This window comes from Hemitrygon akajei, unplaced genomic scaffold (genome assembly GCF_048418815.1).
Source record: "Hemitrygon akajei unplaced genomic scaffold, sHemAka1.3 Scf000050, whole genome shotgun sequence".
In the NCBI taxonomy this organism is placed as follows: Eukaryota; Metazoa; Chordata; class Chondrichthyes; order Myliobatiformes; family Dasyatidae; genus Hemitrygon; species Hemitrygon akajei.
Window position 1 is genome coordinate 3,862,732 of NW_027331936.1, and position 21,155 is coordinate 3,883,886.

The window sequence follows — 21,155 nt, forward strand, 5'->3', positions numbered from 1 at the left end:
GCTCACAGAATGTGGCAGGGGGAGGGTACAGCTGAGGCCTTGTTGAATGGTTGGTCAGATGAGAGGGGGAATGTGTGGGTGTGGTGCATGTGGTGTAGTGGGCAGCCGTTACCCCACTGCAGGAAATGAACTACCTGCTCTGAGGATTTCCAGGATGTGTATTGGAGGAAAGGCAGCTGTCCAGATAAGGAGAGTATTTCCGGGATGGGAATCAAGGAAAATGTATTCGCCAGGATGGACAGAGTATCGCTAGGAAGCGAATATTACCGACAGTCCCAACATTTATTGCCCATCCAAAACTGAAATAGGTGAGTGGGTGGGATGAGGGATGGACTGGTTTGCATTAAATGTGGTCCTTCTATTAACCTAATGACTAGGACATTGTTGGATCGGTTTTAAGGCCATTGTTGGAGATGGGGAATTAATCCATTTTTGTGTCTGTGAGCAGGTTCAAGTCATGTTTTGGAGACGAGGGATATCTGAGTTCAAGCCTACATTTTCCTTATTATATTCACAGATCCAGAGTTCACAATCTCTGACCTCCTGGCAGAGGGGGGCGAATATCGACTGTACCAACTGACAAAGTTCTATCGAGACAGACTCAAACAAGCAATTGAAGAGAAGGTTGAAAGACTCGGTTGGATGTTGACAAAGGAGGGACATTTCAATAGAGAAGAGAATGAGGTGAGTGTAGTGTGTGTAATTGTTACAGAACTGTATAGTGTATAGTGACCAAAATTTATCTCCTTCACGTTCTATGAGTTCTACATGGGAATGGAGACATTGATTTCTGACTTATCTCTCGCAGATCTGGTTTCAGCTGTTAAGGTGAGGAGCAATTGGTCCTATAGGTTCAGTGTCACCTTTAATTCTCACACCTGCTGTATTTATCAGAGTGAAACAAGAGCAGTGGCTGCAGATCTGGACTTTGACCAGGCATTCAGTCTGAAACTAATTTCAAATCTTGTCTGAGCCATCGGGCAGATTCATCTCATCTCATTAATCCAGGATGAATATTAAACTGACAGATTGTAAATTGGGCCAACCGGCTTCACTGCAGTACTTGACGGAGGAAAACCTACTAAACACATCTTGTCTTGACTTCATGAGTTCCCAAACAATGTGTGGCTGACTTGTCATAGGCCTTGAAACAGGCCTTTTGGCCCGTCTATTCCATTGCAGTCTACTTAAACTACCTATATCCATTGACCTGCACCGTGCCATGGTGCTCTATACCCATATCGATCATGGATCTAACCGTTTGTACCGTTTGTGCTGCTAGCTAGTTTCACACTCTCACCACCCTCTGAGTCAACAAATTTTACCTTTGTACCCCTTGAACTTTTCACCTTTCACCCTTTACTGATAACTTCTTTTTGTAGTACCTGTTTACCTCGGTACAAAATGCCTGCTTGCACTTATCCTATCCATACTCCATGTAATTGTGCAAACTTCTATCTAATTTCCCCTCAATCTTCCACATCCCAATGAATAAAGTCCTAACCCGTTCACTCTTTACTTATAACTTAGGTCTTCCAGTCCTGGCAACATCCTTGTAATGTTTTTTCTGTACACTTTCAAACTTACTTCCATTTGTCCCGCAGATAGTTGAGCAGAACTGCACATAATATCCAAATTAGGCCTCACCAACGCCTTATACACCATCATATCCCATCTACTGTACACGATATTTTCATTTATGAAGGTTAATGCACTAAGAAAATTTCTTTCAGAGCATATCAACATTTGCCGCCACTTTCAATGACTTATGTACCTGTATTCCCAGATCACTTTGTTCTGCCGGTCGCTGTGTATGATCTACCATGCTTGGCCCATCCAAAGTGCAACATCTTGCACCTGTCTGCATTAAATTGCATCGGCGCCTTTTAAGCCCATTCTCCAGTTGGTCCAGACCTCACTGCAAGCACTTGTAGTCTTCATCCTTCTCCACTGCACCTTCCCAATGTTGGTGTCATCCGCAAATTTGCTGATGCTGTTAACCATAATTTCATCCAGATCATTGATATAGATGACAAACAACAACAGGCACAGCACCGATCCCCGTGACACTGCACGAGTTACAGGCGCCAATCAGAAATGCAACAGTCTATAGTGACTCTCCGGATTCTTCCAAAAAAGTTAGTATCTAATCCAGTTTACCACTTTATCTTGAATGCTGAACAACTGAATCTTATATACCAACCTCCTCTACGGGACCTTGTCAAATACCGTGCTGAAGTCCATGTAGACAATATCCACAACCTTGCCTTCATCAACTTTCCTGGTAACATCCTCGAAAATCTCTGAAATTTACTAGGTGTGAAAGATCACGCACAAAGCTGATATCTCATGACCACAAACATCAATAGTTTGATCTAAAAGGGCAGAAGAAAGCACAACATATAAAATGAATCTACCTACTGGCTGATATCTCATGATCCCAAAAATGAACAGGTTGTTCTGAAAGGGAAGGGGCAAACAAAAAAAATCTGATAACTTGCCGAATATCTAACTAATAAGAGACACGGACACACCATTTCAGGTCACTCTCCCTGATGCTCACAAACAGTGATGGTCTGGTCCTAGATCTGACCTACTCAGCCATGAGTGGTATTAGAAAATCAAGTGCTTTTCACCCGTGAGTGATTCTGTTCTCGTTGGGATTCATTGGCGCTGTCTGTAATGAATTAGACAGGCATTACCCAAAGGCAAGAGGGGTAATCTGTAAATATGATGCTCATCTATACATTCATCATCTGGAGACGTCTGCTTTAAATTTTAAAATTTTTAACCTTTAAATCTCTTTCACAACTGTAACTCCTCAGACCTGGTAGCAATGAAACTGAGGGATTATTTTACAGTGCAGTGGACCGTCAGGGAATTATGCTGATTCATTCCATAATTGCTGTCCATTATTCGTGCTATGGAAAACATTTCCAATTCCCTACTGGTAACTGTTCTAGGAGATCAATCATTCAAATCCGGGACATAGAACATAGAACAGTACAGCACAGTACAGGCCCTTCAGTCCACAATGTTGTGCCAACCCTTAAACGCTGCCTGACCCTTAAACCCTGCCTCTCTTATTTCTCAGAGCAATGTCCTAAGCCCATCCATATTCAGTTACCTTAATTCCATCAGAGGTGTATGTTGCTTGAAGACTATTCAATGTTTAATTCATAATTCCTCAGGTAATCATGAAGCCCATGCCTGCATGCAGTAAGTCATTACCATTTTACGGTATGAGTGCCAGGCAGTAACCATCTCCATTTATAAGACAGCCGCACTGACATTCCTTAATGTTTTTCACCCCACCCCCTCCGGTCTTCTCCTATCATTTCGCATTTCCCCCTCCCCCTCCTACTTTCAAATCTCTTAGTATCTTTCCTTTCAGTTAGTCCTGATGTATGGTCTCGGCCCGAAACATCGACAGCGCTTCTCCCTATAGATGCTGCCTGACTGCTGTGTTCCACCAGCATTTTGTGTGTGTTGTTTGAATTTCCAGCATCTGAAGATTTCCTCATGTTTGTTCCTTAATGTTCTGATGTCTTTACACATCATAAGACCATAAGGCATCGGAGCACAAAAAGGCCATCAGGCCCATTAATTCTGCTCCGCCATTACATCATGGGTGATTTACTATCCCTCTCAACTGCATTCTCCTGCCTTCTCCCAGTGAACTTTGCTGACCTGACTAGTCAAGAAGGTACCACCCTCTGTTTTAAATGCACCCAATGACCTGGTCTCTGCAGCTGTCAGTTCCAATGAATTCTACAGATTCACTACTCCTCGGCTAAAGAATCTCCTCATCTCTGTTCTACATGGACTATCTGAAGCTAATCTGAGGCTGTTCCATTTGGTTCTAGACTCCCCCACTTAGAAACATAATCTCCACGTCCTCTCAATGCCTTTCTACATTCCACAGGTTACAATTAGATTCCCCCTCATCCTTCCACACTCCAGCCAGCGCAGACGCATCCAGGAATCATTCTCATCAAAATCAGGTTTAATATCACTGGTTCTGTCAATTTTGATTCCTCTCTGGATTTTTCACAATGCCATCACGTATTTTCACTGATCAGGGGACTAAAACCATTCACAATATGCAAGTGCGGTCTAGCCAGTGCTTGTTCTTATATTCTAATCCTCTCGAAATGGATGCTAACATTGTTTTTTGCCTTTCCTAACACCGACTCAAACTGCAAGGAATCCAGCACTAGGTCTCCAGAGAATCTTTACAACTCTGATTTCTGAATTTTCTCCCAGATTCAAAAATAGTCTACGTCTTCATTATTTCTGCCAATACCTCCCTATACTACATTCCAATTGCCACTGATTTGTCCATTTTCCATCGCTCCATGTCCTCCCGTGAAATCCCTGCATCCTCAACACTTCCTGTCCTTCCCCATATCTTCGTAACGCGCAAATTCTTGACCATAAAGCTTCAAATGATTGACATAACGGAAAACGAAACTTTCTCAATACCAGCCACTGCAGAACACCTCCAGTCACCAACATCCAACAAGAAAAAGTCCTATTTGATCCCATTCTGTGCTTCCTGACAGTCAGACAAAATCTGGAGAAAACATGGATCCTCTATCCATGCTAGTGTCTTTCTTGTCCTACTGTTGGCCCTGGTCTTGTGAAACGGCGTCATGTGCGGTATCTGGTCAAAAGTCCTCAGGAAGTCCAAGTAAACAACTTGCACTGACTCGCTGTTGTCGACCCAGCATGCTGTTCTCTCAAAAGATTCCGACCGGTCGGTCAGGCAAGATTCCCTTCCATGGATTTTGGCCTTTTTTTTAACCATGTGCATCCAAATACCTCAGAAACCTTATCCTCAGTTATCGACTGCTGACATCTTCCCAAACGCTGATCAGGTTAAAATGCTCGGTCCTCCGGAACCATTCCATAATCTAGTGATTCTTGAGAGATTATTACTAATGTCTCCACAATCTCTTCAGTCTCCTCTTTCAGAAGCAATCGGGTGCAGTTTATCGGGTCTTGTAGCTTTAGTTTTTTTGTTTGTTGGGTGGTAGAGTTGGTCTCTTGACTTGGTATGTCTGGGTAGTCTTGTCTGTTGGGTTTGGAGCTCCTTTCCGGAGAATGGGCTAAAATGGTAGCACGATTGGGGATTACCAAACGTTATGTGGATTTTCTGGTGTCGTCTTTTTTGTCGTGTGCTTTTGTGATATCATTCTGGAGGAACGTTGTCTCATTTTTTAACTACATTGCATTTGTGGTTTCTAAATGGCAAAAAATTGAACTGAACTGAACTGACTCATCTATCTTCAGAACTTTCAGCTTTCATTGTTTCCTTTTATAGAAGGTCACTGAACTGACAGAGAAGGGAAACCGGACAGAGAGTTCCACACTCTTCCTCAGTTTGGTGATGGGCAAAGGTTCCCGGGCCCGGAGGGCGATGTGGGAATCCTTTGTGATGTGGAGGACTGAGTTACCGAAGCTGGACAGAATACTGAGGGAAATACAGGAGCTTGGTATGTTAAAACCACACACTGAACACAAAGGCACATTGAAATAAACATTTTAGTTGTATTGATTACTTTAGCTCTGTTTCCATGGATGTTTTTTTTAAAATATATTTAAACAGGTCCTGATCCACAGGAATACATGAACATTGCCCAAGGGTTATCAGAGTTACCCACTCAACTGATAGGTGAGTAATGAAATGCACAGTTCAAACCACATCTTAAATGTTAGTCTGGGACTTGCAAAACCTGGGAATCAAAATTCACCAGCAATCATTCGCTGAAATCTGAAATCTGCAGATGCTGGAAATTGAAGCAACACACACATAATGCTGATGGAACGCAGTAGGCCAGGCAGCATCTATAGGAAGAAGTACAATCCGCTATTGACTTCCACAGAGTTGTCTGGCATTTCCTTTTCACCTGTTACTGCATCGACAACATCATTTTTCAGTGGTCCGATATCTTTTATTTTTATTCTTTATATATCTGGGAAAGAACAGAAATACTTTAGTATCCTTTCGTATATTCTTAAGCATATCCTTGCATTTCCCGCACAGTCATGTATATCTAGGAGCATCTATAGCATAGTTGCCTCTGACATGACCCAAGCAGTAAATTCCAGGCACCCACAACTCTGTGGGAAAAAAACCTACCGACAATTGGTGTGTGTTTACTCCATCTCACCTTAATCAAAGGCACTCTGGTATTAGACACCAGTCTTATGTAAAAATAAACTAACAAAATAAAGGCTGACGACCTAAACTGTTATCTCCCCAACTTGAACACCTCTGTCAGATCTCTATTCTACCACCAGAGTAAACAAAGTTTATCAAACCTCTACTTGTAGCACATGCCACCGAATCCAGGCAACATCCTGATGAACCTGTTCTGCACCCTCTCCAATCCTTCCAAGAGCTGGACAATCAGAACTGAATACAATACTCCAGATGCTCCCTAAAGCCATAAGACTTAGGAGTAAAATTAAGCCATTCGGCTCAGTGAATTTGCTCTGAAAATCCTCTCAACCCCATTATTCTGCCTTCTCCCAGAAATCGTTGATGCTTTTCCTAATCAGGAACATATCGACCTGAATTTTAAATATACCCAATTACTTGTCTTCCTCAGCTGTCTATGACAATAATTTCACAGATTCATCACCCGCCAGCGGAAGAAATTTCTCCCAGTGTGGGTCCCCGGCAGCCAGGACAATTCACACAGTTCTCAAGCATGTTAATTTTCTGTATGAGCCTCCCATGTCGGATCTTGTCAAACACCCAACTAATATCCAAGCAGACAATATCCATGTGTAACTTCATTCAGCACCTTTGTCACCTCCTGGAAGAACTCAATCAGGTTAGCAAGATTCCACTTCCACCGCCCAAAGTCTCGCTGCTGAATCCAACCTTCCTCAAATACTCTCTCTTTCATACTCCCATGGGGCAGAAGATATAAAAGGCTGAATGTATGTACCACCACCCTCAAGGACATCTTTAATTCTGCAGTTATAAGACCATTGAATGGTCGCCTACTATGTTATTATTGACTCTTAATAATACTAAGATAATTTTATATATAAAATTGTAACATCGTGTATCTCGTAACTAATTACCACTCACTTAGGTAACCACAGTAGACATACAGAAGAGCAGTAAGAATACAGTTTGGGTATGAACCGATTTAAAGAACAACTGATAATAGATTATGTATCTATCGAGCACTGGGGAGAGCAGAAATCGTTGGATGTTATATTGTCTATCAAAAATCATTAGATTCTGTCTCTCACATGGTTAACAGATTCCATCCAATACTTGTGAAATTTCTACAACATCTAATGAAGTACAATAAACGCCCAATTAACAACCACAACGGAACAACCACTGTTACCAAAATAAATAGAGACATTGTCCAGAGTGACACATTACACCCACTATGGTTTTGTCTGGCGTTAAATCTAATCTTGAATTTCCAGAAACAGAAAAAAAATCAGCTCTCAATTCGGAAAAAGAAAACAAACTATTTATACTTTGCCACAGCTATACATGGATGTTTGGAAATTAGTTGGTCTTGCATCAGTAAAGCTAAAACAATTAATTCAAATAATGGAACTAATTTCCAGAAAAAAACATGTATAGCTATGCATGTCTGTGTGATTCTATAAAATAGGAAATTAAATAACTTGTGCAGAAATAGAAATAAAAAAAATTAGTGAGTCACTATGGATGGGTTCAATGTCCATTCGTAAACTGGATGACAGAGGAGAAGTTGTTCCTGAATCGTTGAGTGTGCGCCTTACTCCGATCCTGTACAGTAGTCCCCATGAACCAGACGGTGATGCAGCCAGTTACAATGCTCTGCAAGTTACACCTGTAGAAATATTCGAGTGATTTTTGAAACTCCTGATGAAATATAGCCACTTTTTTTGTAGCTGGATCCATATATTAGATCCAGGTCAGATACTTGGAGATATTGATACCCAGTAATGTGAAATTGCCCAAACTCTCCACTTCAGATCCACCTGTGAGGACTGGTGTATTGTGTTCGCTCATCTTACCCTTTCTGAAATCCACAATTAGCTGTAACGATATATTTTCAACAATGCAAGCAGGATTCAGCACTCCGTACAAGCATATGCAATTCTGATCAGGGGTACACATCACTGAACAGAAATGAAAGCATAACCCATAAAAATGAAGAAACGATCATAATAGAAGAATGTTAACCTTGGAAGAGTGGAAGAGTCTGACTCCCCACGGAAGACATCCTCACGATCTGAGCGCACCAGATGTCGACAAGGAAGCGTTGAGCGCCTGGCTCAGAGTTGGAGACCTCTTAACAGAATCAGAAGGGATCATTATAGTAATACAGGACCAGGTGGTTAACACATCTAGTTATCAATAATACAGAATAAAGGCCAACAGGTTCAAAAGGATAAATGGTGAAAATTACAAGAGAAGTCAGAAACAATTGAACACATTACAGGATCCTGCAGTAGTTTACCTCAATCTGATTACTGCACGATGAAGTGCTAGACAACTTTAACAAAAATTTTGCTTAAACTACAACTCATGAAAGACACCATCCCTCACTATAAATACAAGCATACTCCACTTTCTGAGTTAGAGTCCGACAAATCCAACCGTGACCGATCCATTATTACAGATAGGACAATTCATAATAATTATCCGGCTATAATTGTACAGGATAAACTAGCACAAACATACATAACATACAGAAATCAATTAATGAAAAACTTTAGAAATATGCTGAATTAAAAGAGGAAATTGAAAGTCTGTGAAACATGAACACGGTACACATTGTCCGGATATTACTATCGAGAACTGGTATCTTCCAAAAAGCAGTACACGATAATATTACAGAATTAGCTCCACACAGCAATGCTTATGTAAATCTTCCAAAAGTCACGATAGTATATGCCACGAGAGTAATCTGAAATTACCTATCAATTGAGAAATTAGTGTGCTTGGATATGTCCCTACCTCTGGATTTTCCAGTTTGAGTTAAGAAAAAATAAAAAGTAATACTAAGTTACTTATAAAACATTTTTTCATCGGGATGATGTCGTTCAAACTGCGTTACAATGGGATAAAGTGCAAACTAGAAAATAAAAGACAAAATATTATCAATTATAAGAAAGATTCAAATTTTTAAAAAGTTTTACGCTGGTGCTTAAAGTAACTACCAGAGTCTACATCCCTTGCACAGTACTTGCAGAAATTTTGGTCTCTCTTAGTTATATGTATCTGCCTCAGAATTTTGTGCAGTAATGTCATTTTAAGTGTTGAATTCGACAGTTCAGGAGTATAGTTCAAAAACAACAAAAAAATTCTGACCTGCCATTGATCCTTCGGCCTTGTACCTTACTGTCTTCCTGCACTGCATTTTCTCAGCAACTGCAACACTGTTTCCCTGCACTATTCTATTCTGATATTATTTGTAGGACCTTATTGCACCGATGTGATGCACTCTCACGACCTATTAAATGCTCCCAGTGGCGTACGACTCTAATTGCCTCTGACATTCAGGTCCAGCTTCTGGCCTTCATATGTGACTTAGCTACTAAGCTTGGCAGAGGCGTTTCTTCCGATAGGAGAAAGGGCAAATGCGAGTTACGGCCACCTGACAACCAATCATTTCGGGCAGTTGGGGCTCGTCGGCTGTGATTGGCAGCTCATCTAGAAGAAGGAAAACAGTGATCTCACGCTGTACCCCTTCATAGTAACTGTACCCCTCATGGCGAAGACTTTGGGAGTAAACCCAATAAGAAAAAATCTGGAACTGGAGCCCCTAGGGCGGTCTTAGGTTGCATTGAACGTGGTCTGGCAACTCCCGTGACACTTCTGGTGCCACGTTGTATCGGCCTCTGCAGCTCCTTTGTGTTCATCATCTGCTAATGATGCAAACAATGCTTTTCAGTACCTGTGCTTGTAACACTGTGTGTCAGGCACAATGGTCAGCAGCACTGGGGCTCCACAGAGGACTGTCCTGTCTCCCTTTCTCTTCACAATCTACACCTCGGACTTCAACTATAACACAGTGTCTTGCCATCGTCAGAAGTTTTCTGATGACTCTGCCATAGTTGGATGCATCAGCAAGAGAGCTGAGGCTGAGTACAGGGCTACGGTGGGAAACTTTGTCACATGGTGTGAGCAGAATCATCTGCAGCTTAATGTGAAAAAGACTAAAGAGCTGGTGGTGGACCTGAGGATGTCTAAGGTACCGGTGACCCCTGTTTCGATCCAAGGGTTCAGTGTGAACCTGGTGGACGATTACAAATACCTGGGGATATGAATTGCCAATAAACTAGACTGGTCAAAGAACACTGAGGCTGTCTAGAAGAAGGTTCAGAGCCATCTCTATTTCCTGAGAAGAATGAGGTCCTTTAACATCTGCCAGACGATGCTGAGGATGTCATACGAGTCCCTGGTGGCCAGTGCTATCAGGTTTGCTGTTGTGTGCTGGGACAGCAGGCTGAGGGTAGCAGACACCAACAGAATCAACAAACTCATTCGTAAGGCCAGTGATGTTGTGGGGGTGGAACTGGACTTTCTGACGGTGGTGTCTGAATATAGGAAGCTGTCCAAGTTGCATGCCATCTTCGACAATGACTCCAATCCACGCCATAATGTACTGGTTAGGCACAGGAGTACATTTAGCCAGAGACTCATTCCACTGAGATGTAACACTGAGCAGCATAGGAAGTCATTCCTACTTATGGCCATCAAACTTTACAACTCCTCCCTCGGATTGTCAGATACTCTGAGCCAATAGGCTGGTCCTGGACTTAATTCCACTTGATTAACACATGATTAACTTATTATTATTTAATTATTTATGGTTTTATATTGCAATATTTCTTCACTATTCTTGGTTGGTACAGCTGTAACGAAACCCAATTTCCCTCGGAATCAATAAAGTATGTCTGTCTGTCTTTTAGATATAGACAACTGTTGTTGTAACGGAAGTGCAGTCAGGATTACGATAGGATATCAGGGAATGTTCTTCAAAATTAATTACTATCAGAATATGAGGACTGGACATTTTCTGGGACATCCCTTGCTCTCAGTTCCAGAGTCTGTGAATTTTACTTTCTCTCCTAATATCCATGAAAGCACGGAATTCATTCATGTAATCTCAAACACTCAATGCTGAAATGCAGTTATGAAATTCTTTGTCAGTTGAGCCATTTAACATTTTGACAATGTTCTCTGTTTCCATGGAAGATGTTCAAAAGAAACACAAGGAGACTCTGCGGGTACAAACTGAAACACTGAGAGTGAACACGATCCTGATGAGGGAGAAGGTGAAGGTTTTCCAGCTGGTTGATCGATACGCTGAGCTCACGGTCATTTCTACTGTTCGAGATCGGACACTGGTGGAACATGAACTGCTGGCAAGAGGCAGAGACCACGAGGAGTGGACAGAGAAACATCTCCGCCAAGAGCTGGAAAAAATCCGGACTGATCAGTTGTTCCAGAGCTGCTTTTCCCAGAGTAAATCCAAATCTGAGAATTCAGCAGCAGTGGCTGGAGTCCCGGGGATCGGGAAAACAACAATGGTACAAAAGATTGTTTATGACTGGGCCACAGGGAAAATACACCAACAGTTCCAGTTTGTATTCAGTTTCAAATTCCGGGATTTAAACAACATTAACTGCAGAATAAACCTGAGGGAACTGATTCTGGATCAGTATCCTTACTTTGGGAAATTCCTGAGAGAGGTCTGGAAGAACCCAGAGGGTTTGCTGTTCATATTTGATGGTTTGGACGAATTCAATGACAAAATTGATTTTGCTGACAGTCGGGGAGACACAGAACCTCAGTACACATGCACAGATCCTGAATTCAAGTGCACGGTGTCTGACATTGTGTACAGTTTAATCCAGCACAAGCTGCTCCCAGGGTGTTCAGTGCTGGTGACCACCCGCCCCACTGCGTTACATTTACTGAAAAAGGCAAAGATCAGTGTCTGGGCTGAAATCCTGGGATTTGTTGGTGAGGAAAGGAAGGAATATTTCATCAGACATTTTGAAGATCAGACGGTGGCGGAAGCTGTTTTCAAACATGTGAAGGAGAACGATATCCTGTACACCATGAGCTACAACCCCTCCTACTGCTGGATCCTCGCTCTGGCACTGGGCCCCTTCTTCACACAAAGAGTCAGGGACCCGCAGCGAGTTCCCAAGACCATCACCCAACTGTACTCCTACTATATTTACAACATCCTGAAAAACCACGGCCGTGAGATTGAGAACCCCCGTGATGTGTTACTCAGGGTTGGTCAGATGGCCTTCAGAGGAGTTTCCGAGAGGAAGATTGTGTTTACAGATGGAAATTTGATCAAGTACAATCTGCAGCCTTCCCAGTTCCTGTCCGGGTTCCTGGTGGAGCTTTTGGAGAGAGAGGATTCTGCCCGGAGCGTGGTGTACACATTCCCACACCTCACCATCCAAGAGTTTGCAGCTGCAGTCGCACAATTCCTGAATCCACATCCCGGGGATATCCTGAAATTCCTCACTGAAGCCCACAGCACGACAGATGGGCGATTTGAGGTATTTCTCCGTTTTGTTGCTGGTCTCTCCTCCCCAATGACTGCTCGGGGCCTGGAGGAACTTCTGGGTCCATTTCCTCATGAAACAACCTGCCGGGTGATTGACTGGGTGAAGGAGGAGGTTAAACGCCAGAGTGGAAACACATGGAGTGGATTTGGTAAAAGGCGCCTCCTGAACACATTGCACTACCTGTTTGAGTCACAGAATCGTGGACTGGCTCAGGCCGCACTGGGATCTGTGGAAAATCTTTCATTCAGTGGAATGACACTGACCCCCGATTGACTGCGCGGTCCTGTCTCATGTCATCGGACTCTGTGATACAATAAAACACCTCGACCTGTGGGACTGCCACATTCAGTGCGAAGGAATCCAACGGCTGGGACCCGGGCTGCACAAGTGCCAGGAGTTGAGGTAACTTGATTTATCTCTCACTCTGAACTGTGAAACTGTTCCATAGTGTTGTTTCTATGTAAAGGGATTTGGGTGAAACTGTAGTAATCAGATGGTGAAGAATTGTGAAAAATTCTAGTGTATCTGTCAGTAATTCCCCAAGGACGGGAGGGTTCTGTGGTTCCTTGTGAAGGGATGTTGGAGACTTCATCAGATCAGTGAACAACGGCCATTGGTTTAATGGTAGTAAATCACAGGAATGGCCTTGTTTCTCGCTGCCTGTGACACGTCCATTGACAACTTTCCTTCTCACTGTTACTGACACCCAGACCGACACTGACTGCAGCAGTGAGTCAGAGATTCACACCCCCTTCCCGGTGAGGGACAAGAGACCGTCAGCAGACTGTCCCAGTGAGAAGAAAAGAAATACCATTGTGAGATTGTCCTCCCACTGCCAATCCCCGTGATCAAAGAGCGAGGGCGCATCTCCTGTGGGGCTCTGTTAACACACACGTACAAAAAAATTTCTGCATCCTCTCGTCTTGTAGGATTATCATTTACCCTTGGAATCCTCCTGTGGGACCTCTCATCCCAATCCACCTTCTATTATTTGGAATCTCGTCCGCATCCCCATTCCTCCTGTGGGCTCTCTATTACTCTTTCCTCATCCTCCTGTGGGATATCATTTTCACATCTCCCCGCTTCCTGTGGAATCTCTCTTCCCAATCGCCCTTCCTCCTTTCGGGCCTCTCTTCCCAATCGCCCTTCCTCCTTTCGGGCCTCTATTCCCATACCCGCCATTTCCTGTGGGATCCCTCTTCCCCATCCCCCTTCCTTCTATAGGATTTATCCTCCTCATCTCTTCCTGCTGATGGATCTCTCTTCCCCATCCTCTTTCCTCCTGTGGGATCACTGTCCCCCATCGACTTCCTCCTGTCGGATCTCTCTTTGGCATGCCACATCCTCCTGTGGAATTTCTCTTACCCATCCCCTTCCTCCGGTGGGATCTCTCTTCCCCAACCCCGTTCCTCCTGTGAGATCCTTCTTCCCATCCCCCTTCCTTCTATGGGATTTCTCTTCCCCATCACTTCCTGTTGTTGGACCCTCTTCCCCATCCCCTATCCTCCTGTGGGATCTTACTCCCCAATCGACTTCCTCCCGTCGGATCTCTCTTTGTCATGCCCCATCCTCCTGTGGAATTTCTCTTCCCATTCTCACATCCTCCTGTGGGATCTCTCTTCCACATCCCTCTTTCTCCAGGCCGATCTCTCAATCCCTTCCCCCTTCATCATGTTTAATTTCTCTCTCTCTCTCTCTCTCTCTCTCTCTCTCTCTCTCTCTCTCTCCTCTCTCTCTCTCTCTCTCTCTCTCTCTCTCTCTCTCTCTCTCTCTCTCTCTCTCTCTCTCTCTCTCTCTCTCTCTCTCTCATCCTCTCTCTCCTCTCTCTCTCTCTCCTCTCTCTCTCTCTCTCTCTCTCTCTCTCTCTCCTCCTCTCTCTCTCTCTCTCTCTCTCTCTCTCTCTCTCTCTCTCTCTCTCTCTCCCCATCCCCTTTCCTCCTGTGAGATCTCGCTTCCCCATCTCCCTTCCTCCTTTGAGATCTCTCTTCCACATCCCCCTTACACCTGTGGGAACTCTCCTCCACATATCCTTTCATAGAATCATAAAATCATAGAACACTACAGCACAGAAAACAAGTCAGTCAGCCCTTCTGCTCTGTGCTGTAACTTTTTTCAGCTAGTCCCATTGACCTGCATCCAGTCCATAGCCCTCCAGACCTCTCCCATCCATGTATATATCCAATTTATTCTTAAAACATAAGTGCGCCTGCACTTGCCACGTCAGATGACAGCCCGTTCAACACTCTCACCACTCCCTGAGTGAGGTCCCTCCTAATGCTCCCCCAAACCTTTCCCCTTTCTCCTTGAAGCCATGTCCTCTCGCATTTATCTCTCCTAATCTATGTGGAAAGAGCCTATTCACATTTACCCTGTCTATACCCTCATAATTTTGTAAACCACTATCAAATCTCCCGTCATTCTTCTACGCTCCAAGGAATAAAGTCCTAACCTGTTCAATCTTTCCTTGTAACTCAACTCCTGAAGACCCAGCAACATCCTAGTAAATCCTCTCTCCTTGCCTCGCCCTGCCTCTACCTGGAGTCTTGCCTCGCCTCGCCTCTGCCTGGAGCCTTGCCTGTGTCTGGATCCTCGCCCTGTTTGGAACTGTCTGTCCGTGTCGATGCCTTCGCTGGCCTTTTTACCTCTCCATGTCTACGCCTTGGCTTGGTACCAAGCGTTAGGAACGGTCTCGTCATGTTCAGCGTTCTGTGTCCTGAGATCCGTCCCTACGTCCTGTATCCAATAAGAGGTCCCGGCTCTGTGTTCCGTGTAATGGGTCCCGGCCCTACGTCCTGTATCCAAGGAGCTGTCCCCGCTCGGTGTTCCATGTTCCTGTCTCTTCCTTGACCAAGTGATCTGTGTTCCTGTTCTCCCTTGACTAAGGCTCTGTGTTCTCGGCATGACCATGTGCCTCGCCCAGCACTGGAGCACATTCCCCAGCTCGGTGCTGGGATTTCCTCGTCCTTTGCTGGGGTTCCCTTGTCCCGTCCAGAAGTCTCACGTCCAGTCCTGTTTCCTCTCGTCGTCCTGTAGCCACGTCTTGTCCTCGCCGGTTTCTGGAGTCCGAGCCCGAGTCAAGACCCAGGTTCTGGGTCCTTCTGTAGTCACTGCCTCGGAGTCGAACTAGTTCCCAGTTCCAAGTCCTGGTCTGCTATCCTTATCAAGACCTAGCCCAGGCCCGGAAATCCTTGTCTCGTCCAGGGCCTGTGTCATTTCCTGCGTCTTTTCTTCCTCACTTCCCTTGCTTCCTTTTCACGCCTAGCCCTGTTCCTGGTAGTTCTGGGTGTCCACTCCAACGCGCCCCCCCCCCCCCATGACAGTAACCTCCTCGAAAAACTCTAACAAGATTTGTTAAACATATTCTGCCACGCACAAAGCCATGCTGACTATCTTTAATCAAGCCTTGGGTGTCAAAATCCTTGTATATCCGATCGCTCAGAACACCTTCCAATAATTTACCTACTACTGATGTCTGGTTCACCAGCCTGTAATTAACTGGTGTACTTTTGGAGCCTTTTTTAAACAACGGAACAACATGAGCTACCTCCAATCCTCCGGCACCACACCCGTGGCTAAGGACATTTTAAATATTTCTGCCAGGGCGACTGCAATTTCTACATTAGTCTCTCTCAAGGTCCGAGAAAATATCATGTCAAGCCCGGGGGATTTATCTAACTTTATTCACTGTAAGACAGCAATCACCTCCTCCTCTTTAATCTCTATATGTTCCATGACACTACTGTATGTTTGCCTTAAGTCCATATCCGCCTATGCCAGTTTCCTGAGGAAACACGGATGCAAAAAAACCTGTTTAAGATCTCCCCCAACTCGTGAGGCTCCACACATAGACAGCAACTCTTATCTTCTCGAGGACCAATTTTGTCCTTTTACAATCCTTTTACTCTCAATATACTTGTAGAAACCCTTCGGTTTACCTTCACATTATCTGCCAACACAACCTCATGTCTTTTTGCCTTCCTGATTTCCTTCTTTAGTATTCCCTTACATTTTCTGTACTGTTCAAGTACCTCAGTTATTCCTTGTTGCCTGTACCTGCTAAACACCTACTTAAACAGATCACCAATATCCCTGAAAACCAAGGTTCCCTATGCCTGTTAACTTTGCCTCTAATCCTGGCAGGAACATGCAAACTCTGAACACTCAAATTTCACCCTTGAAGGCGTTCAGGATGAGGCTGCATACAGGGCTACTACGGTGGGAAACTTTGTCGCATGGTGTGAGCAGAATCATCTGCAGCTTAATGTGGAAAAAGACTAATGAGCTGGTGGTGGACCTCTGGAGGGCTAAGGCACCGGTGACCCCGGTTCCATTCAAGGGGTCAGTGTGAACATGGTGAAAGATTACAAATACCTGGGGATACGAACTGACAATAAACTTGACTGGTCAAAGAACACTGTGGTTATCTACAAGAAGGGTCAGACCTGTCTCTACTTCCTGAGGAGAATGAGGTCCTTTAACATCTGCCGGACAATGTTTAGTGTGTTCTACGAGTCTGTGGTGGCCAGTGCTATCATGTTTGCTGTTGTGTGCTGGGGCAGCAGGCTGAAACCAACAGAATCAACAAACTCATTTGTAAGGCCAGTGATGTTGTGGGGGTGGAACTGGGGCTCTCTGACAGTGGTGTCTGAAAAGAGGATGCTGTCCAAGTTGCATGCCATCTTGGACAATGTCTCCTGTCCACTCTATAATGTACTGGATAGGCACAGTAGTACATTCAGCCAGAGACTCATTCAACCGAGATGTAACACTGAGCGTTATAGGAAGTCATTCCTGCCTGTGGCCATCAAACTTAATAACTCCTCCCTCGGAGTGTCAGACACCGTGAGCCAATAGGCTGGTCCTGGACTTATTTCCACTTGGCATGATTAATTCATTATATTTAATTATTTATGGTTTTATATTGCAATATTTCTTCACTATTCTTGGTTGGTGCAGCTGTGACGAAACCCTATTTCCCTCGGGATCAATAAAGTATGTCTGTCTGTTTGTCTGTCTGTTCCACTTCCTGAAAATATCCTCGCCAGAAAACAGCTTATCCCAGTCCACTCTTCCTAGAACCTTTCTCATTGCTGCAAAACTGTCCCTTCTCCAATTTAGAATCTAAACTCGAAGACCAGACCTATACTTATTCATAATTAACTTGAAACTAATGACATGATGGTCACTGGACCCGAAATATTTGCCTGCACAGACTTCTGCAACCTGACCTGTCTGGTTCCCTAATAGGAGATCAGGTACTGTACCCTCTCTCGTTGGTAACTCAATATATTGATATAGAAAACTTTCCTGAACACATTTGACAAACTCCATGCCATCTAACCCTTCCACAGAGTGGGAGACCCCGTCAATATCTAACCCTTCCACAGAGTGGGAGACCCCGTCAATATGTGGAAAGTTAAAATCCCCTACGATTACAAATTTCTGTTTCTTACATTGGTCTGCTACCTCTCTACAGATTTGCTCCTCCGATTCTCTCTCACTATTGGGGCGGTCTATAATACAACCCTATTCGTGTGGTCACACCTTTCCCGTTCCTCAGCTCCACCCATATGGCCTCTGTAGGCAAGCCTTCCGGGCTGTCCAGTCTAGATAGATAGATAGATAGATAGATAGATAGATAGATAGATAGATAGAGATAGATAGATAGATAGATAGATAGATAGATACTTTATTCATCCCCATGGGGAAATTCAACATTTTTTCCGATGTCCCATACATTTATTGTAGCAAAGCTAATTACATACAATACTTAACTATTTAAATACATTGAATGGTAACTTAAGCTCAGTCCTAACCCCGGCACTTTAACATATCTTACCCCTGGCGGTTGAATTGTAAAGCCGAATGGCATTGGGGAGTAGTGATCTCTTCATCCTGTCTGAGGAGCATTGCATCGATGAACAGGGTTACGCACAGCTGTGATATTCTCCCTGACTGGTAATGCCACTCCTCCCCCTTTCCTCCCTCTCCCTGTCACGTCTGAAACAACGGAACCCCGGAACATGAAGTTACCAGTCTGCCCCTCCTGCAACCAAGTCTCACTAATAGCAGTAATGTCGTAATCCCACGTGCCATTCCACGACCTAAACTCATCTGCCTTACGTACTCCTTGCATTGAAATAGATGCACCTGAAGACAATTCTCTCACGTACAGACCTTTGATTTCTGTCTATACAAGCAGTCCTCGCATGACCTTTATCCTCCTCCGCATCACTATCTGCTCTAACACTCTGGTTCCCCTCCCCCTGCAATCTAGTTTAAAACCCCCGGAGCAGAACTTGCTAACCTATCGGCAAGGATGTTAGTCCCCCTCCAGTTCAGGTGCAAACCGTCCCATCGGAACAGGTCCCACCTCCCCTGGAACAAAGCCCAATTGTCCAGAAACATGAACCCCTCCCTCATGCACCATCTAATCACCCACGTATTTAACTGCATTATCTTCCTATTTCTAGCCTCACTAGCACGGGTAGCAATCCACCTGTGAGATCTCTCTTTCCCATCCCCCTTTCATCCTCTGGGCTCTCTGTCCTAATACACCTTCCTCCTGTGGTATCTCTCTTCCTCCTGTGGGAACTCTCTTCCCCATACCCCTTACTCCTTTGATAGATAGATAGATAGATAGATAGATAGATAGATAGATAGATAGATAGATAGATAGATAGATAGATAGATAGATAGATAGATGGATAGATACTTTATTCATCCCCATGGGGAAATTCAACAATTTTCCAATGCCCCATACACTTATTGTAGCAAAGCTTATTACATACAATACTTAACTATTTAAATACATTGACTGGTAACTTAAGCTCAGTCCTGACCCCGGCACTTTAACATATCCTACTCTGGCGGTTGAATTGTAAAGCCGAATGGCATTGGGGAGTAGTGATCTCTTCATCCTGTCTGAGGAGCATTGCATCGATAGCAACCTGTCGCTGAAACTGCTTCTCTGTCTCTGGATGGTGCTATGTAGAGGATGTTCAGGGTTTTCCATGATTGACCCTAGCCTACTCAGCACCCTTCGCTCTGCTACCGATGTTACACCCGCCCTTCCTTACCAGCTTATTAAGACGTGAGGCGTCCCTCTTCTTAATGCTGCCTCCCTTTCCCTTTCCCTTTCCCCATCCCCCTACCTCCTGTGGGATATCTCTTCTATATTCCCCTTCCTCCTGTAGGATCTCTGTTCCCCATCCCCCTTCCTCCTGTGGGATATCTACTACTCATCCCACTTCCTCCTGTATGATCTCTCTTCCCCATGCTCTTCCTGCTGTGGGCTCTCCTCTCAATCCCACTTCCTCTGGTGGGATCTCTCTTCCCTATTCCCATTCCTTTGGCCTCTCTTTTCCCCATCCCACATCCTCCTGTGGGATCTCACTTCCCTTTGGCATGGTTGGGTCTCTTTCACGGTATCCCATTGACATTTCAGCATTCACAAATCTTCTTCACTGAGGAACTTTCTCCAATTCAACCAAGCTCCGTCTGCCCCTCTCACATCAGGAACACTTTTCTAACCATCGGGGAATGGGACAGAATATGTGGAGTTTACAGGGTCACACTGACAGATGAAATTACTGACATTCGGTGAATACCCTGGAGCTGGACAGTGAGGGACATTGACAGTAATGGGAACTCCGATCAGTGATTTACTGAAGGGTTTAATGTTTCCTGAAATATCCGATTGAGATAAATTCCCTCAGACCCACGGTTTTGAATCACTTTGTTCATCAAATTGTCTGTTTGTGTTTAGACTTGGGCTGAATGACTTGGGAGATTCAAGAGTGAAACTGGTGTCTGCGGCTCTGAGGCACCCGGAGTGTAAAATACAGAAACTGGGGTAAGTACCAGACTGTGGGAGATTGTGTTTACAGTCACTGGGTGTCTGACACTGAACATTAATGTGATCAGTAATTGTGTTACTGCTAAACACTGGGGATTTATCCCGTCCCCTGTCTCTCTGTGTCCTTCACCCTCACTCTCTCTCATTTCCAGGTTGGACAATGTCGGTCTCACATATCCTGCTGCCAAGGATCTCGCTCCTCGCTCTCAGTACAAACCTATCACTGATGGAGCTGGACCTGAGTCATAATAAACTGGGAGATTCAGGAGTGAAACTGGTGTCTGCGGCTCTGAGGAACCCGGAGTGTAAAATACAGAAACTGTGGTAAGTACCAGACTGTGGGAGATTGTGTTTACAGTCACTGGGTGTCTGACACTGAATATTAATGTGATCAGTAATTGTGTTACTGATAAACACTGGGGATTTGTACTGTCTCCTGTCTCTCTGTGTCCTTCACCCTCACTCTCTCTCATCTCCAGGCTGAGGGATGTCGGTCTCACAGATTCTGGTGCTGAGGATCTCGTCTCCGCTCTCAGTACAAACCCATCACTACGTGGATGAATCTGGGAACAAACCTCGCTTACGGACCGATCTGTCCCCGCACTCCGCCGCCTCATACTGACCCTCCCGAGTCCGGAGCTGATCCGGTGAGTGTTTGTGTTGATGTTCAATGTGATAAAATATCAGCGGATCCGCGGATTTTCTGGTGATATTTGTCCGTGATTGT

General features: G+C 44.5%; 1 protein-coding gene across 1 annotated transcript; it reads left to right on the top strand.

The window, feature by feature from the left end:
• The first annotated feature begins 9 nt into the window (after nucleotides 1-9).
• On the top strand, nucleotides 10-21,045 carry LOC140721094 (NACHT, LRR and PYD domains-containing protein 3-like). Its single transcript, XM_073035959.1, has 8 exons — nucleotides 10-49; nucleotides 518-684; nucleotides 5,327-5,498; nucleotides 5,612-5,677; nucleotides 11,234-12,972; nucleotides 20,339-20,425; nucleotides 20,581-20,752; nucleotides 20,908-21,045. The coding sequence occupies exons 1-5, from the start codon at nucleotides 10-12 to the stop codon at nucleotides 12,841-12,843; spliced, it is 2,055 nt and encodes a 684-aa protein (XP_072892060.1). The 3' UTR covers nucleotides 12,844-12,972; nucleotides 20,339-20,425; nucleotides 20,581-20,752; nucleotides 20,908-21,045.
• The last annotated feature ends 110 nt before the right edge of the window (nucleotides 21,046-21,155 follow it).

Bases quoted from the DNA above. Each gene is read 5' to 3' on its own strand.
- LOC140721094 (XM_073035959.1), top strand. From the start codon at position 10: ATGTGGCAGGGGGAGGGTACAGCTGAGGCCTTGTTGAATG. The intron at 685-5,326 runs GTGAGTGTAGTG...TTCCTTTTATAG, and splicing joins TCAATAGAGAAGAGAATGAG to AAGGTCACTGAACTGACAGA. The intron at 5,678-11,233 runs GTGAGTAATGAA...TTTCCATGGAAG, and splicing joins GTTACCCACTCAACTGATAG to ATGTTCAAAAGAAACACAAG.